This window comes from Pituophis catenifer, unplaced genomic scaffold (assembly GCF_029215685.1).
Source record: "Pituophis catenifer annectens isolate HBS135680 unplaced genomic scaffold, rPitCat1.0.hap2 SCAF_4, whole genome shotgun sequence".
NCBI lineage: Eukaryota > Metazoa > Chordata > Lepidosauria > Squamata > Colubridae > Pituophis > Pituophis catenifer.
The window spans coordinates 113,642,777-113,663,035 of record NW_027256884.1 but is presented as its reverse complement, the minus strand read 5'-3'; the positions used below and the strand labels follow the sequence as shown (position 1 = coordinate 113,663,035).

General features: G+C 35.7%; 1 protein-coding gene across 2 annotated transcripts in view; it reads left to right on the top strand.

The window, feature by feature from the left end:
- The window catches only part of GRIA4 (glutamate ionotropic receptor AMPA type subunit 4), a 280,944-nt gene that overhangs the window by 223,361 nt on the left and 37,324 nt on the right, over nt 1-20,259 (top strand). For both annotated transcript variants that reach the window (XM_070943962.1, XM_070943963.1), the window contains exons 10-13: nt 6,445-6,651; nt 11,108-11,478; nt 15,795-15,993; nt 19,095-19,342. In XM_070943962.1, the coding sequence (XP_070800063.1) occupies nt 6,445-6,651; nt 11,108-11,478; nt 15,795-15,993; nt 19,095-19,342 (1,025 nt within the window). The remainder of the gene's footprint in view (nt 1-6,444; nt 6,652-11,107; nt 11,479-15,794; nt 15,994-19,094; nt 19,343-20,259) is intronic.

Here is a 20,259-nt window from a genome sequence, read left to right as displayed (position 1 = left end):
GTAGCCTTCATGGTGATGTGGTGTAGCTAAGAGTGCTATTGGTGGCATAATCTAAGGGTTTATGCTTTTAGTAAAACTTGTTGGTTTGAAAATGTACTAACAGACTCCTTATGAGTTATTGCTATAATGTACTAATAGGGTCAATTAGCATTTAAGTCAAAGAAAGTTAGTGTAACTATGTCTGCAATTAAATGTGGCACTGTTCAAAACTCAATTAATCCCATGCATTTCTTTTGCCTTTTAACTTTTCAATATTTAGCTATGAATTCCATGTTTAATTCAGAAAACAAATAATGACCATGGTCAGTCAACAACAATCTCTTTCACTCATTTATGTGTACCAAACATACAGTGCAGTGCAGAATCTAGTGAATTTGGTTTTTCCTTCCCCCGCCCCCCAAAAAAGAGTTACATAATGTGCTCTGTTTATTGGCCTTTCATATTAAGGAAAACTTATTTAATGCCACTTGAGGGGAAAAAATAAATCAGGTACTTGAACCATTTTCTGCATTTAAGTGGAATCAGTAATACCCAATTTTTCATTCTGTGAAAATCAGATATATATTGATTTGTAAGTTTCTACTGCATGCCACGCTTTTTAAAGAAACTCAGCAATTTGCCTTTTACCCTCACATTTGATATGTTCCTATGCTTATTGTGAGTCTATGCTTATAAAGATATAAGAGCAACTTATCTATATACTCATATTAGGAAATTGAACACTGTTATTCTTTTACCAAATGATATGTTCTTGTGTTGTATGTATACATGTTTACATTTCTGTCTTAAACTCATATGGAAAACAAGATTACTGTCTGCTTTATTTAACTGAAATAAGCATGGAGTGCATTAACATAATTGTTTATATAATATTGGTGTACTATAAGAATTCTTAGTTTAGAGTAGACAATTAGATCATTTGCAGTGTTTTAAATAATAAAAAAAACCCAAAATGTGTGAGTGGTTATGTTCTATGTATCTTTCAAATCTTGTCTCAACTTTCTTTAACAGAGTCCAAGATCAGTATAACCTAAGTTAAAACAAATCAAGTACAATCCAAAAATGTAATAACATTTCAAAGGTTTGATACATAGTGAACATCTGTTGATAGATCTGGATATGATGTAGTCTTATGGAAAAAGCACAATTAAATGCAATTAAAAAGCTGATTTTAGGAGACCTGTCATTTAGGAAAATGTCTAGGTAACATTGATTGTGGCCCCTTAGGAAATTAAAAAAGGCAAATAAATTGAGAGTACAATTCTGCATACAATTTTACCCTTTAGAAAATGGAAGATACAGGTGTATTGCCTAAGCACCATGGGACTGCCATCCATAATTGCAGAAGAGAAGGCTTTAAAGTGTGCTCTGGAAGAAACCCATTAGGTATGGGTAATTTAAATATAATCTTCCCAAACAGGTGGTAACTACACGTTTAAATTTTCATCAGTATGTGCGAGTTTGTATTACAGGTAATCCTTGATTTATGCTACAATGGGGACCAGCTATCCATTGTTTAAACAAGGTAGTTGTTAAGTGAGTTGAGGCTGATGATATGACCTTTTTTGCCATGGCTGTTAACCAAATCACTGCAGTTGTGGAATGAATAACATAGTTCATTAAGCGAATCCAACTTCTCTCATTGGCTTTGCTTGTTGGAAGCTGGCTGAAAAGCAATCACATGACCCTGGGGTGCTGCCACCATGATAAACATGCCTGTTGCCAAGCGCCTGAATTTTTATCAAGTGGCCATGGGATTCTGCAATGGTTGCAAGTGCAAAGACCAGTTGTAAGTCATTTTTTTCAGCACCATTCGAATGGTCAGCAAAGAAATAATTATAAGTCAAGGACTGCCTGTAATTTGTGTTTAGAATAGAATAGAATAGAATAGAATAGAATAGAATAGAATAGAATAGAATAGAATAGAATAGAATAGAATAGAATAGAATAGAATAGAATAGAATAGAATAGAATAGAATAGAATAGAATAGAATAGAATAGAACAGAACAGAACAGAACAGAACAGAATTAGAGCAAAGCAGAACAGAACAGAACAGAACAGAACAGAACAGAATAGACTTCTTGGCCAAGTGTGATTGGACAGACAAGGAGTTTGTCTTTGGTGCATATGCTCTCAGTGTACATAAAAAGACAAGATACATTCGTCAAGAATCATAAGGTAGAACACTTAATGATCGTCTGTAGGACTCAACAATTAGGTTAGGGCATTCTGGAGTGAGTTGCCAGAACATCTTTTAAATCTGTATCAGCCTCCACTAACTATTGTCTGGAAGATACCCTGTGAAGTTCCGAAAATAACCTTTATAGATTAAAACCTCTTATTTATTTATTTATTTATTTATTTATTTATTTATTTATTTATTTATTTATTTATTTATTTATTTATTTATCAAATTTTTATACCGCCCTTCTCCCGAAGGACTCAGGGCGGTGTACAGCCATATTAAAACCACATATACCTATAAAATTTAAAAACAGTTTAAAAATATATTAGAAATTTGGCCCTTATATTAAAAACTACAAACACCCGATTAAAATTCATTTTCTAAGCCAGTCCAGCCTGTTGAAACAATAGAGTCTTAAGGGCACAATACAATTTCCCATTGTATTTATGAGGAAAATTTTCCTATGATGTTGAAACCTTGATATCAAAATGCAGCAAACGGTGAAAAAATGTTGTTAAGATTCTTAGCAGTTTTTTTTTTTGCTGAAATAAGAAATAAAAGCCTTAAATAGGTTTAATCTGATGCTTAACTAAACTGAAAAAATGTTTAACACCCATCCTGCCCCTTCTCCCCCCTCCCCCCCCAAAAAAGGACAACTCCAGCTCAATTTTTGCAATAAATAAATCTTGGTTTTTGAGAACAAACAAGAGTTAAGTTTAACAAGAGTTAAACAAGAATATTATCTTGGTCATCCCTAGAATTAGTTTCTAACAGATAAATTGCTTTCCAATTGAATTTCACCTGTTTCATTATAAATCATGGAAAGGAATCCCCCCCCCAACAGGCCACCAATGGCTAATAGGGGCATTTGGGGGGAAATGAGCATTATTAAGTGTTTATAAGCAAATAATTTTATCTTACAATCACTGATAAAAGTATTTTTCTACTACAATTTAATAGACTCTTGTTGCCCAGACAGTGCAAAGTTATGTTAAGTCAGGATTGAGAGTTGAACATTTTTATATATTCATTTCTATTTCAGCAATGTACTAGTCTGATTTAGAAAGGTTTCTTACACTGATAAATACATTTTTATATTAACCAGTACTATAAGTATTTGATTTCTTTGTCTCAATCTTATACCATACAAATTTCCTTTGTATTTTTAAGAATCTGCTTCAAAATTTTCTAGCCTTATAATTATTAAAAACTACATCAACTAAACAATGGATTGATCTCAACCCAAATGCATATTGCATTTTGTTTTCAATATCCGAAAGGAATAGCGTCAAATCAAATATCTAATGATACTCCAAAACATTGTATTATACATTTATCAACAAAGAAGTTAGATTTTTAAGCAAATTCTGAATGGATCACCTCACATTATACACTGCTACTACTTGGCTTACACTACTATGCCTTTCATTAATCATTTTTTTTCAGTACATAACAGAACAAGGTAAATATATGTGCATATGTTATGGGAATTAAACCATTGGCAAACCTGTTTCTAAGCACCTTAGGTATGCAGCCTGTTACATGTTGTAAGCTACTATTATATGGCTTTCTAGAAGTGTATCAGCAGAAATGCAGTAATTTAGCCAAGAGATGAAGTAATGGTGCTGCCACTTCTAAGTGGAAATTTTCCTAAGAATCGTTTTGTATGTGTGCATATACATGTGTGTTTTAATATGTGGTCATATAATGTGTGTTTTAACATGTGATCATCAACATAAGAGATATCAACCCTCCTAAATAAATTTGGGTATAAATAAATATATGCAAGCAATTTAGATAATACAAAGCCGAGGCTGCAGAATCAACAGAGCCATTTCAGTAGATGAAAGATATTACCATTTTTTTTACAGTAGTAAATGCTGAGTAAATGTCATACCACTTTAATTTAATTTAATTTAATTTAATTTAATTATAAACTTAATTTATAATTCACAAAGGACTCCCTTTTTTGTGTGAACCTCAGTTTCCCAGATTGTAAATTTCTGTACATTGTGTAATAGCCTAGTAGTCCCATATTCATTTATTGCTATACATATCCTGCCTTTTAAGATGATAATATTCCAAACGTCTTATGAATTGTATTTTTTTTAAAAAAACTGAAATAATTACTGAATAACAAACTGTTAAGATCATTTCCAAAGGATCGTTGCTCCTCTGTTCCTCTGTCTTCAAAGGATCCTGAATCTGAATAGAAACACATTCACTGTTGTCTTGACCATCAAGGAATAATTGCAAATTGCAGAAAAATTCTGAAAAAATGTTCTAGGGAAACATACTTAATTCTTGGGGCCAAACTTCTCTCACTATACGAAATTATGACCTACTTCAGAAAATTACCAAGAGATAGCTAATGTCTTTCGGTGACAATATTAATTTCCTCATTAGTAGTTCTCCTTTACTTACAAGGAACACCCAGATACCAGAAAAAATGTTTTCATCAAAATTATGAATATTACTGAGTTACATAACTCAGTCCTCTTACCTTCATTATTTATTACAGAAATAATATTTCCCTGCTTTCCTAGTAGCTCCTAGATACCAATATAGCAGGGGTGTCAAACTCAAGGTTCAGGGGCTGGATCCTGCCTGCAGGGTGCTTAGATCTGGCCCATGGGGCCACCCAGGGCCGACCCACAATGCTTCTGCCAGAAGCATTGGGAGTGGAGCGGAGCTCCCTTTTTCCTTGGAGAAAAGAAAAGGTTCCTTGGTTGTGAGGCCATTGCAGGCTAAAACGGAGCTCAGGAGCCCATTTTCACTGGCAGAGAGCTCAAGCCACCACAGGCACCTCCAACATGACGTTGAGCTGGCCATTCCCACCCTGGCCATGCCCACTCCAGTCCCCCGAGGTCAAAAACAACCCTGATGCGGCCCTCAATTAAATCGAGTTTGACACCCCTGCAGTATAGTAAATATCTAATTGATTGTCCCTTTGTCTGTATATTATTATTTTATTTTATTTATTTATGTAATTTATTATGTGAACTATTTGATCATAATGTCAAAGCTTTAAAATATGGAGCAAAGGGAAGCAATCGCCATTCTCAGAAAATGTGTTTGCCTTCTAATTTGCCACAATTTAACTCAAATGACAGTAGATGAGGAAAAAAACTGAAATGTGACTTAAAGTAACTATTGGCAAAAAGTGTCTTGATCGTCAGGAGAGAGGAAGAGAGCACTGACACCACATAGAAACCCCTAAATATTAAATATCTTGTTAATAACATGGGCCTGCTACTGCATGAAGTGTTTAGATAAACTAAAAAATAGTAGAATACAAAATGCTTGAGTGCTACCAATCATTTCTGTGTTTGCTCTTACTATTTGCAGTAAAATGGGGAGTATAGTTTCTTGCAACTATATGAAAATTAGCGGTGAAATTAAACATTGGAAAAGAGTTCAAAGAGAACAAATTAAGAAATGCTGAGGGAAAAAAAATCCTCTGTTGATTGATCTGATTAATTTTGAAGTTACTACGATAGATTGACAGAGGGCAGAGACACATCACAGATCTCAAAGTAGTATTTCAATTTCTAGATCATATCTAATTTATAACTAGGTTTAACTTGCTCTAATTAACCAATGAATAGTTGATGAACTAAGCCAGCATCACTTTAATCAGGGATATTGTTTATTTGTTTTAGTTTTCATCCATGTCCTAAGGAACGAACCTTAAAAATATTTTTAAAATATTTTAAGCATATTAATTACATTGCAAGATCATTGGCACGTGTGCTGATATCTCACAAAAGATATTTTATATGCAAGTTTTTGCAGCATGAAGAATTACTTAAGACTATTAGCTAATTTGTTTGGATTAGTAAATACAATATTGACAATAATTGTATAGTTACATAATATACAAAATATAATTAATGAAGACTAATTGTCTCCTCATATTTGGAGCATGAACAGTGTAGACTTTCAAGCAGTAGAATTTGATTTTAATTGGATATGTACAGTATGATTCATGCATGCATGCACAACAATTACGATTGCTTTTAATATTACAGTAGTAATTCATTGAATCCACAGATCTGCTGTGGATTTCTCGTTCTGTTTTGTGATAAATACCTGTTCAATAATATTTGTTATAATCTTTCAGGATGAAAAACCTGACAAAACAACATGTTCTGTAACTGATGGTGAACAATGAGTCTTTGTTTGAACCTGAATGGTGAACATGTTTGTTTGGTACGGTACCTGTTCCTCTTTCACAGTTTTCATTCTTTCGTTGTAGGAAGCCCCATATGTTATGTGGAAAAAAAACAGAGAATTGTTTGAAGGGAATGAGAAGTATGAAGGTTACTGTGTAGACCTGGCATCAGAAATTGCAAAGCATATTGGCATCAAGTATAAAATTGCTATTGTCCCTGATGGAAAATACGGAGCAAGGGATCCACAGACAAAAATCTGGAACGGGATGGTGGGAGAGCTTGTATATGGGGTAAGCATTCTTTTGATGCAGGTTTTAGCTTAAAATTATCAACAGTGCAACTATAACTATAATATGCAGGCTGTTGCAGCCCATTCATGACCAATCATGAACCCTGAGGTCATGCTACTGCAATTTGACAACCAAAGTGACTTTCTATGGCCTGTTAGCCTTTCTATGGGGTTAGTAAGAACAAAAGTAGCAGTTAAAACCCCAAAATTGAGTCTGAAAAAATGTTAAAATATATTTATCCTCCCTTCCAGTGATATTGTCACACATAGAATAGAATTTTTATTGGCCAAGTATGATTGGACACACAAGGTATTTGTCTTGGTGCATATGCTCTCAATGTACATAAAAGAAAAGATACATTCGTCAAGAATCATAAGGTACAACACTTAATGATAGTCATAGGGTACAAATAAACAATCAGGAAACAATATCAATATAAATCGTAAGGATACAAGCAACAACCACATTGGCATACTTGCAAGATGTTGGTTGCCTGGTAAAATGGTTTGCAAATCTAACCCCAGCAAATGATGGTACACAACACTTAACATTTATTAAAAATTAATAACGATTAATTTCACGATTTTTTATAAATTCTTCAAATATGAGAGAAAAGGACATGAAAGGAAGGCAGATTGCAACACCACTGCTTCTTTTGTAAACCCTTCATGTATGTTCACGAAACACTCGAGTTGGAGAGAAAATTGCATTTTTTTGCTGGAAAAGACATTAAAACAATTTCCCTTTGATGGGTCATTTGTCAGAACATTTGAACTAGTAAATGTAAAAATTCCCAGACAGTTCCCTCTTTTTTTGTCACTTAGAGAAGATGGAAATGTATTTTGATTATACAAGGGAATTATTGGAGTATGAAAGTACTCATCAGAAATGTGCATTGGCCCTTAATATAGCAGAAGGAGATTGATGAGTTTACTATCACTGCTGTGCCCACCCTGTCCCCAGCCCTTCTGCATTGGTATTCAATGGTAGAGGATTTTCATGTAAAAACTATTTCTATCCCCAGTATTTCCAAATTAGAACTGGGAAGGACATCCCAGAGGTCAAAACAGAAGCAGAAAAAGTGAACAGTGAAAGAAAAGTTTGATTTCATTTCCTCTTCATTTCAGGAAGGCATCTTCATCAGTTAAGATTATTCTGAATGCTTCTTGAGAAACTGCAAGGAAAAACTCACCTTAAATCATATATATCTGATCAATAGACATATTTATATGGCATTTTTTTTTAGGTCTTCTTTTTGATATCAACAGTTTGTGCAGTATTACAAGACTGCCATTTTTGTAGAAAGCTCTGGATTGTTCTAGATGTTAATTTTATTATTTATTTTATTTATTATCTCTTTCCCAAGCAGATGACAAAATTTTCTATCCTAAGTGAAGATAGGAATAGAAATATTTCAGATTAACCGGTCAACTGGTTATTTTTACACTTTTGAATTGACCGATGAACTAAAAAAAAAAAACATCTTTTCTAAAGCATCAGAAGAGTATTATATTTTAATTTCATTGAAATAAATTGTCAGTTTAGTTCTGCATGTAGCACAAGCCAACATATCTCAGAAGTATGTCCCCTGGATCAAAGATAGTTTGCTCCTAGGCAAGATTGAGATTTTTAATCTAATTCAAGTGGATTAAGGAGGAGGCTCTATTGAAGACAATGAGGCTTAGTTGAAACAGTGAAGCTTCTTGAATTAAAAAAAAAACTTCTTGCAACTATTTATGCTGAAGGGAATTTGATAAGTAAATTTAGAGAAGAAGGGAGGATGTCAAGAGCTTTGTAGCTGTCTTTTTAATATGTTGCTCTGGTAAAAACTCCTTACTAGAACTAATTTAATTTGCAAGATTAGCTGTATTTTAATGCAGTTTTCATCATCTTTATCTATTGTACTTCTAAGATTTCAATAATTCCAATGCAAGTTGCATTTCATTGTCAGATAATTTTAAAATGAAGCACAGCCCGCAGAGATAGGGTACATCTGTTCTTTCTTTCTACATTTTAATGACCAAAATATTAGCTACACAATGGTACAATTTTTGGAGATGATTTAGTAAAACCCTTTCTAGTAATGAAAGACATTAGCTTACATCCCGCAGATGTTCTGAAATGCTTTAGCAGTCAAATGCAGTTAAATATTCAACTTTCTGCAGAGGAATGTTCTCTGTTCATCAGATAATGAATAAGTGGTCACTGTCCATTTCTGTCATAGTCCGGGACAGATTCTGATGTAAAGTTCAAATAATTACTGCTGCATTGGACCAACCTTTCTTAGAGTAATATGTCAGAAAGCAGAAATATAGTGGATTACGTGATTATATTTACCATTTGCTCTGTTTCACATTAGACTTCTTTTTAGATATAAATATGTAATAATAGATGTACTGTATACTATTACTTACGTATTATAATTCCAAGATTCATGTTCACATGTAAGTTTAACTTGTAGTTGCTTAATGTAGATCAGGGATGTCAAACTCAAGGCCCACGGGCCGGATCTAGCCTGCGGGGTGCTTAGAACTGGCCCGCAGGGCTGCCTTAGAAACAGTGAAAGACTGCCCCGCGGTGCCTCTACGAGGCCCCCCTCCGGCTCTGTTTTCACTGGCAGAGGGCTGCAGGAGGCCGTTGTAGCCAAAAACGGAGCCTCAACAAGTGACATTCAGCTGGTCACGTCCACCCTGGCCACACCCACCCCAACAATGCCTACCCTGGTCCCCCAAGTTCAAACACAACCCTGATGCATCCCTCAATGAAATCGAGTTTGACACCCCTGATGTAGACTATAGGAAAGCCTTTCAGGGAGGATTCTTATTATTGCATTGAGCTACAAACTGAGCATAGCCAAGAATGTTTTATTAATGTTAGAATAAGCAGTGATAATATGCACAATATCCACAGAGGTAGGGAATATACTAAGTCCATACCTGAGTCACTTTTTTTTGTTTTTGTTTTTGTTCAAGATAGACATAATGGTAGAGCAAAGCTCTGCATTAGGGATAGGTGAAAGAAAGGTTTTTAAAAATCCTTTTTTTAAAAAAAATGTGGCTTTGGATGCTGGCACTTGAAGCTAAGCTTGGAAGTGGACTGAACATCTCATCTGCCCAACTAACTCTGAAAACAATGTCACTGAAAGCCACTTTTACTTGGCAGAAATGATATTTTCATTGCAGGCAAAAATAGTTTCCAGATTTGAAGTTAATTGATCAAATGAATAGGTTTCCCTACCTATGATTAGAAAGCTAAGGAGAGAACTGGTTTTTATCAGCACTTTTGAGAACTCGGCAAAATCACTTCAAATTTTCCAAGATTTTTTTTTTTTAAAGCTATGCTGGTAAAACTGAATTGATTTTTTGAGTTGGGATGGAGCGGTGAGTCCTTCTTTAATCTGTATGCATGCATAAATTCCTGAGTTTATTGTTTGGCATTTCAAATGCCCAATGGAACATAAGCAGAAAAGGCTACAGAAGACTACTTCTCAAAAGGGGCACCAAACATAGGATCAAACATGGGATTCAGGTAGCATGCCTCATCTAGAAATACAAAGGGTTCAATTTGGAACTATTTACCATATTTCATACACTCTTCTCACAATATTAAACTGCTGTGTCCAACAAGCTATTGCTGAGCACATTGTAAGCCGCCCTGAGTCTTCGGAGAAGGGCGGCATATAAATCAAATTAAAAAAAAAAAAAAAGAAGCCTAATAAATTCATACATTATATAGAAAAACTATAGATTTTGAATGAGCATATGTCTTCAGAAAAGTCTGGTAGCTTGCTTGATTCTTGTCTTTAAAGATGTGTTTGGATATCTAGGCTGAGCAAAAGAAATCCTTTACCAGCAGAGATCCACTGTAAATTGGTTTTACTGATCTACTGTATATAAATCAAGTATCTGATTGGCTTTCCACTGTCTTCTTGTTGATCTACCTATGTAGTATAGGGTTTTCTACATTGAAGAAGGATGGTTTTACCTAATATAATATAACATAATGTATATTTCACGATACAAGGCTGTCTGGATTTACATTAGCTATGCCCCTATCTTTAAGTAGAGTACAATTATACACACCTCTTAATTAACTGAAAATGAGTGTTTATCTCTCTCTAGAATTCTTCCTGATGTACTACTACTTTCTCCTTCCATTCCTTAATTCCATTACATGTCTCCAGCACCATATTTTTGCCATTAGCCTCTATGTTAGCCATTCATTTTAGATCAAGGGTGTCAAACTCATGGGCCTGATGCGTCATGCGTTGGCAACACCCACTCCTGGTTTAGCGAAGGGAAAAAAAGTCACGATATGGCAACGCCATGATGACGCAAGTTTGACACCCCAGTTGTTGTTGATGGATGAAAACCTGTATCATCCACTTGTTGCAAAGTACAATGTCTTATTGTTTCCCTAATCTCTATTTGTTTGGGTTCTCCTTTTCTTTTTACAGAAAGCAGAGATTGCAGTTGCACCTCTGACCATCACTTTGGTGCGTGAGGAGGTCATCGATTTTTCTAAGCCCTTTATGAGCCTTGGCATATCCATTATGATCAAGAAGCCCCAGAAATCTAAACCGGGAGTTTTTTCCTTCCTGGACCCCTTGGCCTATGAAATTTGGATGTGCATAGTCTTTGCCTACATTGGAGTCAGTGTTGTCCTATTCTTGGTGAGCAGGTTTAGTCCATATGAATGGCATACAGAAGAGCCGGAGGATGGTAGAGAAGGACCCAGTGATCAACCTCCTAATGAATTTGGCATCTTCAACAGTCTTTGGTTTTCCCTGGGTGCCTTTATGCAGCAAGGATGTGATATTTCACCCAGGTTGGTATAATGCTAAAATTGCTTCTAAGTTTGCATTTTATCCTTGAGGATAGAGTAAGGTTAAGCATAGTCATAATATATACCCCATATGTATAAGCACAGGCATTTTTTTTATGATACTATCCTTAGTTTATCTCTTTTGTTTGTGAAGTTGTAATTGTCTTATTTTCCAGTTCGATGTATCAAGCTATTATTGCCTTTCCATAGATTACTAATTCTTGGATCTTCTTTTTTTCTTTATTTGTAAAATTCATAGCTTGGAGCAAGGATAACAGTTCTCAATTTGGGGGCTAGAACTGTTGCAAAAGATGTTTGGAAAAAATGCCCAAGTTATAATTGTAAGAAAATGAAAAGAAAAAGGAATATTCCATTTTGTAAGGTTGCATTTATATTTTAGATTTTTTTAAAAAAATTGTGTGTGTGTGTGTGTGTGTGTGTGTGTGTGTGTGTGTGTGTAATATGATGCTTTGTCTCAGTTTAGGTGCCTCACAACAAAGAACCCTTTTTCACTAGATCTCATAATATTTAATGTTTTCTCACAAACATGTAGTAAATTGTGTATTCTGGAGATAACGTGTATCCCTAAAATCACTGATATAGACCCCTTAATGTCAGTGATAAAGGTAGAAGTTTCTACATTATTTGAAGGTAATTTGGAAATACATTTACAGTATTCTCAAATTGTGTTTTAGTTCCATTATGCAATTTCTCTTTTGGTATTTTGAATTAAAGTACTCATTTGAGCGATGCACTGGGTAGGACATAAATTGCTGAATTAAAATATTTTATTTATGTACTTGTATCCCCACTTCGTTACTTTTACAAATAACTCAAAGCGGTGAACATACCTAATATACCTCCATCCTCCTATTTTCCCCACAACACCCCTGGGTGTATATGTATAAACTGTAGTCCCTTGAAAATCTTTTTGTGTGGTTTAATTAAAGACGGAAGTAGACTTAGGTCCCATCAGAAACTAAGTTAAGTCCTTAAGTTAATGTTAATTTAATTGAAATCCTTCTAAAATTAGTGGAACATTGGTTAGACAGAACTTATTTTCCTTATTCATACAGCAGTTCCTAACTTTTGTTCAAATAACCACATTCTGTAGTGTATTACGTAGTGTATAGGATTATGCTACATAAGGCAAAATAGGTTACAACGCAAATGATTTTGATATTTTTGGCCAAGATCCTTGCTCACACAGAGTAACTAAGTCAATGGCAATCATAAGTAATTTTCAATGAACAAGGTTTATTTTTTTTAATCAATCTTAATTTAGAAACTTGCTAGCACGGCCAAATAGATATTTTGCTTTGTTTTATCTTCCCTGCCTGTATCTCTGTAAAATATAAACAAAAATTAATTTTGGAGTTCACTACTATGAAAGGGAAGCGGTGGCTCAGTGGCTAAGACACTGAGCTTGTCGATCGAAAGGTTGGCAGTTCAGCAGTTCGAATCCCTAGTGCCGCGTAACAGGGTGAGCTCCTGTTACTTGTCCCAGCTTCTGCCAACCTAGCAGTTCGAAAGCACATAAAAAATGCAAGTAGAAAAATAGGGACCATCTTTGGTGGGAAGGTAACAGCGTTCCTGCGCCTTTGGCGTTTAGTCATGCTGGCCACATGACCACTGAGACATCTTCAGACAGCGCTGGCTCTTCGGCTTTGAAACGGAGATCAGCACCACCCCCTAGAGTCAGGAACGACTAGCACATATGTGTGAGGGGAAGCTTTACCTTTACTATGATATGAAAATCAATGGAGGGGGATTCTCCCACCAAAAACTAACCACCTATGCACTTCGTGTTCCATTACTTTTACAAAATGAGATCAACTGTAGTCAAATGGTCAATGGTATGACAATAAGTGGGCCCCAGAACAACTCATAATCATTGAAGGCACCACTTTGAAGGGAAGTAGAGCCCTTACTCTGAATATAACAGAAAAAATGGTACAGAACTTTTTACTGTGACAATCAGACTAATATTCCCTATCATGGACATTTTCATCATCCGTATCAACCTGGTTATCTTGGCAATGGGTTAATTTATTTCTCCTGAAAGACATTTTTATAGTTTTCAGCCATTCTTTAATATCCTTCTCACCAAGAGAAAGAGATATGAAAAAGTTCAAAGTAAAAGGATGGTTTATATCTTATAGATACTATTTTAATAATTCCTAATCTTGTGAGTTCATCTTCCTCTATCTTATTCATATTCTGTTCTCCCTTACCTGATTTCCCTCATATATTTGAAATACTCTTGAAGTTTTCCATGTTGCCTATCTTGAGACTAGCAGGGCAGGAATATATGAAGTGTCTGACCAAATTTCATCCAGTAGCTGGTCTATATTGTCAAAAAACAATATTGTTTTAAATTACAAAATCAATCCAGAATAGTGCTTCGTTGGGGAGAGGAGATTGGATGCAAAGTTTAAGATTTTGTGCTAGTCGACTATTTTTTATAAGGAGGCAAGTCTATAAGGAATCGTTTCATTAGCCTGAGTGGTGCAGCAGACTAATGCTACTGTTAAAGGTAGTATTTAGCTTCCAGCTGCCTGCAATTACTGCGAGTTCAATTCTCACCAGGCTCAAGGTTGACTCAGCCTTCCATCCTTTCTAAGGTAGGTAAAATGAGGACCCGGTTTGTGGGGGCAATAAGCTGACTTTGTATAAAATATACAAAAGTATGAAGGCTATTGCTTAACACCTTGTAAGGCGCCCTGAGTCTCCGGAGAAGGGTGGCATATAAATCAAAATTTTAAAAAAAAAATTAGCAGTCTGTTCATACTTGTACACAGATAAATGATAGACAACCCCATTCTGCTAAAATGTCTTGACAGTTCCCATCAACTGTACCCAGCATTTAATGAGACCTTGTTCACAGTCATTCATGCCTTGGTCACTTCCAAGGCATGAGTGACTGTGTTTTGGGTTACTGCAAAACTCTCTACATGGGTCTGCCCTTGAAGACCACCTAGAAGTGAACCAGTGCATGAAGTGTTAGCACCCCCTAGCTTTGTACACATTTCACCCCTGTTGCATGAGTTAAACCTCTGAGTGCAAGGTCTTGGTTATTACAGTTAAAGCCCTACATGGCACAGGAATAAGCTATTCATCGCTCCCTGAGGTTATCTGTCCATCCCACTAGATCAGATAGGGTGGGTAGGCTCCAGGTCCCTTCCCTGAAATATTACCAGTAGTGAGTCTTAGGAAGAACATTAAACATAATCATAGACCCAAACATTTGAGATCTCATTTTTGCCATATATTCAATTTTTTTGTGGGAAAGCAAATCTTAGTACTTAGTACTAATATGAGAAATAATAGTGAGAAACTATTTACTAAAGTAGTACAGTATAGTAATACTATACTATAGTATACTATAGTAATACTAGTATAGTATAGTATAGTATAGTATAGTATAGTATAGTATAGTATAGTATAGTATAGTATAGCATAGTATAGTATAATATAGTAATACTTAGAGGGATGCGATGGCTCAGTGGCTAAGACTCTGAGTTTGACGATCAAAAGGTCGGCAGTTCAGTGGTTTGAATCCCTAGTGCCGTGTAATGGGGTGAGCTCCCGTTACTTGTCCCAGCTTCTGCCAACATAGCAATTCGAAAGCACCTAAAAAATACAAGTAGAAAAATGGGAACCACTTTTGGTGGGAAGGTACACAGGGTTCCGTGCGCCTTTGGCGTTTAGTCATGCCGGCCACAAGACCACTGAGACATCTTCGGACAGTACTGGCTTTGAAACGGAGATGAGCATCGCCCCCTACAGTCGAGAACGACTACCACATATGACTGAGGGGAACCTTTACCTTTACCTATAGTAATACTACAGTATAGTATAGTAATACTATAATATAGTAATAATAATATACTATATGTATAGTATAGTATAGTATAGTATAGTATAGTATAGTATAGTATAGTATAGTATAGTATAGTATAGTATAGTATAGTATAGTATTATTATGCTATTATTAATGTTCTAATTGATAAATACCCAAGGTGATTTCTCAGTACTTAGCTTGGAAATCATTCCATTAGCTCCTGTAGCAAGCAGCTCCTCCTTGTAAGAGATAAATTAAACTTTTATTCAGAGTATATTAGATTTTTCTTCATTCCCCACGCTGTCGTTGCTACATGCTGAAGTGTGACTCAGATAATAAAGAGAAATTTTATTAAACAGAACAACGACCTTATTATGTGACACTCACGATGATTGTTGTTTGATGAATACATTTCCTGTAATAATTTGTTTTGATGCACCTTCTAGGAAAATACACATATCTTATTCCTATTTAGGTCCCTCTCAGGTCGCATAGTTGGAGGCGTCTGGTGGTTCTTCACGCTAATCATAATTTCATCGTATACCGCTAACCTTGCTGCTTTCTTGACTGTTGAGCGGATGGTTTCACCCATAGAAAGTGCAGAAGACCTCGCAAAACAAACAGAAATTGCATATGGGACTCTAGACTCTGGTTCAACAAAAGAATTCTTCAGAGTAAGTTGGTATGCTTCCTGAAATTCAATTTCTCCATCCAGTGTGCGGCCGGTACTGTGTTCCATTACACCTAATCTGTTTTGCTTCTGTGGCCAATGCAATATTGAAGTTATTCCAGTTCAAGTTATTCAAGTTGTTTAAAAATCAAAAACAAGAACTGCTCCATTGGAGGGCTTTGATAGGCTTTTTGTGGTTGTAAGGTGTATTTCAGGTTGGTTTTTGTTTTATTCTGTGGCAGGCTTTGATGAAAAGCTATGCAGTTTTGCTACGTGCAGATACCGGATGAGAGAAAGTAGTTACATTGAAAGTACATAGGATATGTTTCCAGCAGTTTGATCATTATCAATTTTGTTTGCTATGTGATAAGATATAAAAAATATCTTCCAGCAGCTGGGAAACAAGAAATGTTAAGTACTTCTAGGCAGTGGTGGGATTCAAATAATTTAACAACCGGTTCTCTGCCCTATTGGCCAGTTGGGTAGGCGTGGCTCGGTGGTTATGTGACCATGTGGGTGTGGCCTACTCAACATCACTCACGTCAATGGGCACTTTGCCTTAGCTGTTACAATGTAATAAGGGTTAACCAGAGAGGCAGTTTCTGCAAGCAGGGCAATAAAGATTAGGTTAGAAAAAACACCAGAATGTTTCCTTCCTGCCTTCCTTACAGGATTAGCCCTGTAAAGTGGAAAAAAACAAAATAAGATTTCTTCCAACAACCGGTTCTCCAAACTGCTTAGAAAGTTAACAACCGGTTCTCCCGAATAGAGGCGAACTGGCTGAATCCCACCACTGCTTCTAGGTCCCACTGATATAAACATGCATTAACGTCTTTTCAGATATGATCTAAACATATTTTACTTTAGCTGTATTTACTCATTGACATTAAATGTTGGACACAGACAAACAAAACATTCATCATTTGCTGCAATCTTTAAACGCAAGTGAAGTATTTCTGAATAGAAATCTATAATGCTATGCTGTAAATCTCACTGTTATCAAGGAGACATAGAACTTTATAAACAGTAGTATCTGTTGTCACTTGTATTCTTGGCTGTCTGTCCGAAATATGAATTGGATATGGTTCACTGAAACTGTTTGAGATGTGCTAAGCAATATGTTGGATCCAGAATTACTTGTATTTAAATTAGAACCATTAAAAATAAATATTTCAGGTAAGAATAAGGAAAGTGGAATGTTTCCTTTTGAATACATACTGACACTAATCATGGAAATCCCTTTGTATGCCAGGATTTGCATCTATTGTTTGCATACAAGACCATATGCTTAGATAGATCCTATATATAAGATCCAGACAAATGTCTGTTGAAGATTTAATGTGTTCTCCACTGAAAAAGGGAACTACAATGAAATTATACTTACCGGGGTATTAAGGTGTAAGGTCCTGCCTCTCCAGTCTTCTCAAGAAAGCAGCACTCTTGAAACGATTATCATTTCAAAATGAACTTTTATTGAAAGACAGTGATAGCAAAGGAAATGTAGGCAGGATCTGAAGCTTCCCGCTCAAAGCGTTTGGTTAAACTGCTACAAGCAAAGCCCCTCCCAATGTCCAGTTCAACATCAAGCCAATCCCAAGGTGCGAAGATGTTTGAGAACTTTGGGCAGAGAAGGTGATAACTGTCAACTCCCAGGCGCTTCAGTATCACTCAAAGCACATTCTTCTCCCCCACCCTAACATGATCTGAGGCACATTCCTCCCCCCCACCTCCCTATTTCCCACAAGGTGCAGCAAAACAAAGCAAATGAAAGCAAAGAAACCCTGTGCAAAGAATCCCCACCCCCAGCCTCCCACCTCCCACCAGAATGGCAGCGTCCCGATAGAGAACTATGGGACCTGACATAAGGTCTCTTAACAATAAATTAAATGGGTCATAAAAAAAGTTTCTAGGTAGATTATACCAACTTGTCTCATTTTTGTAAAGGGTATCTCTTTCTTTTATCTCTTACTTGAACAATTTCAGTATAGCCACCTGCATTTTGTGAAATGAGCTCCTATATAAATTTGATAGATAAATAAATAATTTCATAAGTTTTTTTTAATTTAACATTGTAGTAATAGATAGTGTAATGTGATAGCTATTTCAAAAGAAAGGGGTAGAATCCATAGTAATAGCAGATTAATTATGATACAGGTAGATGGTTATTTTGTGACAGTTATTTCAGTATTATTGTGGATGCTGTCATATATTTCTGCAATGGTCTTTTAAAGCAGAAACAGGGTAAGCTCAAATACAATTATATTTAATACATTCAATTGTTTATATTAAAAATATTTTTATTTATGGGGATCCCAACATTACTTTTTGTTCCATTCACTATGGAAATCAGAGCTAGATCTAGAAATGTCATAAGTAGACTATGAACAAGCTACTCTGAAGCTAGTCCATCAAACAAATATTTTAAGCATACAGCTGGACAGTTCAGACATGAATATCAACTATTTGTTATTCTTTGACTTGCTTTATGTACAAAAGCAAGTAGGATCACACTGAAAACAATATAATAATTACAGGCTTTGGATTTATTGATCCCAAGCAAGCAATCCAAGGACTTCCTCTTATATGTGTGCAAATAATCAAGAAATGGGAACAATCTTGCACTAGGAAGTTTTTTTAGGCTATATAGAGATTAATAGCCTATTCAACTTTTTTTTAAAAAAAAATCACATCTTCAAAAATAGTAATTCACTCTATTCCTAACTTTCTAAAAAAGTTAGAATAAAATGTTTTACTTTGTGTTGAATTATTAGCTCCAGAAAGTACACCTAGTACTCAATAGATTTACTGCCATTAATTCTGACTTCTAGTTACTGTTGTATGCACTCATATATATTTTTTTCTGATTTTTCCGGATTATATCTTTAAAGGACTTCAAGAACCAGGCATAAAATAGTTAAAATCTATTAGCTGTATGCCTGTCAAAACTGCAGTCTACTTTCAATGAAAGCATCTCTTTCTATCCAAAGAGACCTATTTCCTGTGGTGGAGTAACCAAATGACTCTTGATTTTCTTCGAGATAGCAACCAGGTTTTGCAAGGCTCTTCTTCCTTTGTTGCATCTAACCTCCTTTTAATTTCCTTCAGAGATCTAAAATAGCGGTATATGAAAAGATGTGGGCATACATGAGCACAACAGACCCATCCGTCTTCGCTAGGACCACAGCTGAGGGCGTTGCCCGTGTCCGCAAGTCCAAGGGCAAGTTTGCCTTCCTCCTGGAATCCACCATGAATGAATACATTGAGCAGCGAAAGCCATGTGACACCATGAAAGTGGGCGGAAATCTGGATTCGAAAGGCTACGGAGTAGCCACACCAAAGGGTTCTTCATTAAGGTGGGTGGAATAATATAACAATCTAAAATGTGTTGTTATAGTATTCCACCTTCCCTGATGTCCCCGATCTAGTTCTTTTTGTGTTTTTCTGTGGACATGGTATGTTCTGTTTTCTTTTCTCCATTTCATATTTTCGATCGTCCAGGAGGTAACAGTTGCTCATAGCAAAATCCATTAAATAGTGACAATCAGTGTGTATCAGCCAAGGCCATATAAAAACCATACTCTCTCAACACTGCTTCCAAGTCTTTTTTTAAACAAAAGCCCAAGACCTGATGTTTACGCACAATGGCTTTTTAAGACAAAAACTGCAAAATGCCATTAAAAAAGTGGGAAATCACATTAGAACTGCTTGTGGAATTATGGACTTTGAAAATGGTCTTTAAAGTATTTGAAGCTCTTAATATTGCAGTACTGAAGTAGGGATAATCCTTGACTTGCAACCACAATTGAGCCCCAAAATTTCTTTTGCTAAAACAACAGTTGTTAAGCGAGTTTTGCCCCATTTTATAAACTCTCTTGCCACAGTTGCTAAGTGAATCACAGCAGTTGTTAAGTTAGTAACACAGTTGGTCAGTGAATCTGGCTTCCCCGTTGACTTTGCTTGTCAGAAGGTAGCCTTTATCTTTTTATTACAGTGTACCTTGGTACTTATCGTTAATTGGTTTTGGGAAGCACGATGGGTACCAAAAATGAGTACCGAACAAATTTTTCCCATAAGGAATAATGTAGTGAATTACAAGTTAGCTGTCACCAACAAGTTCTAGCTTGTGTGTTGAGTACCAAACAAATGGAGAGTACCAGGACAAAATTTTCACATCAAAATGCATTGGGTACCAAATTCAATGAATTTCAAAGCTGCTGAATACTACCACTCTATTTAGCTGCTATTGTGTATAGGTTTTGTAAAATTTTAT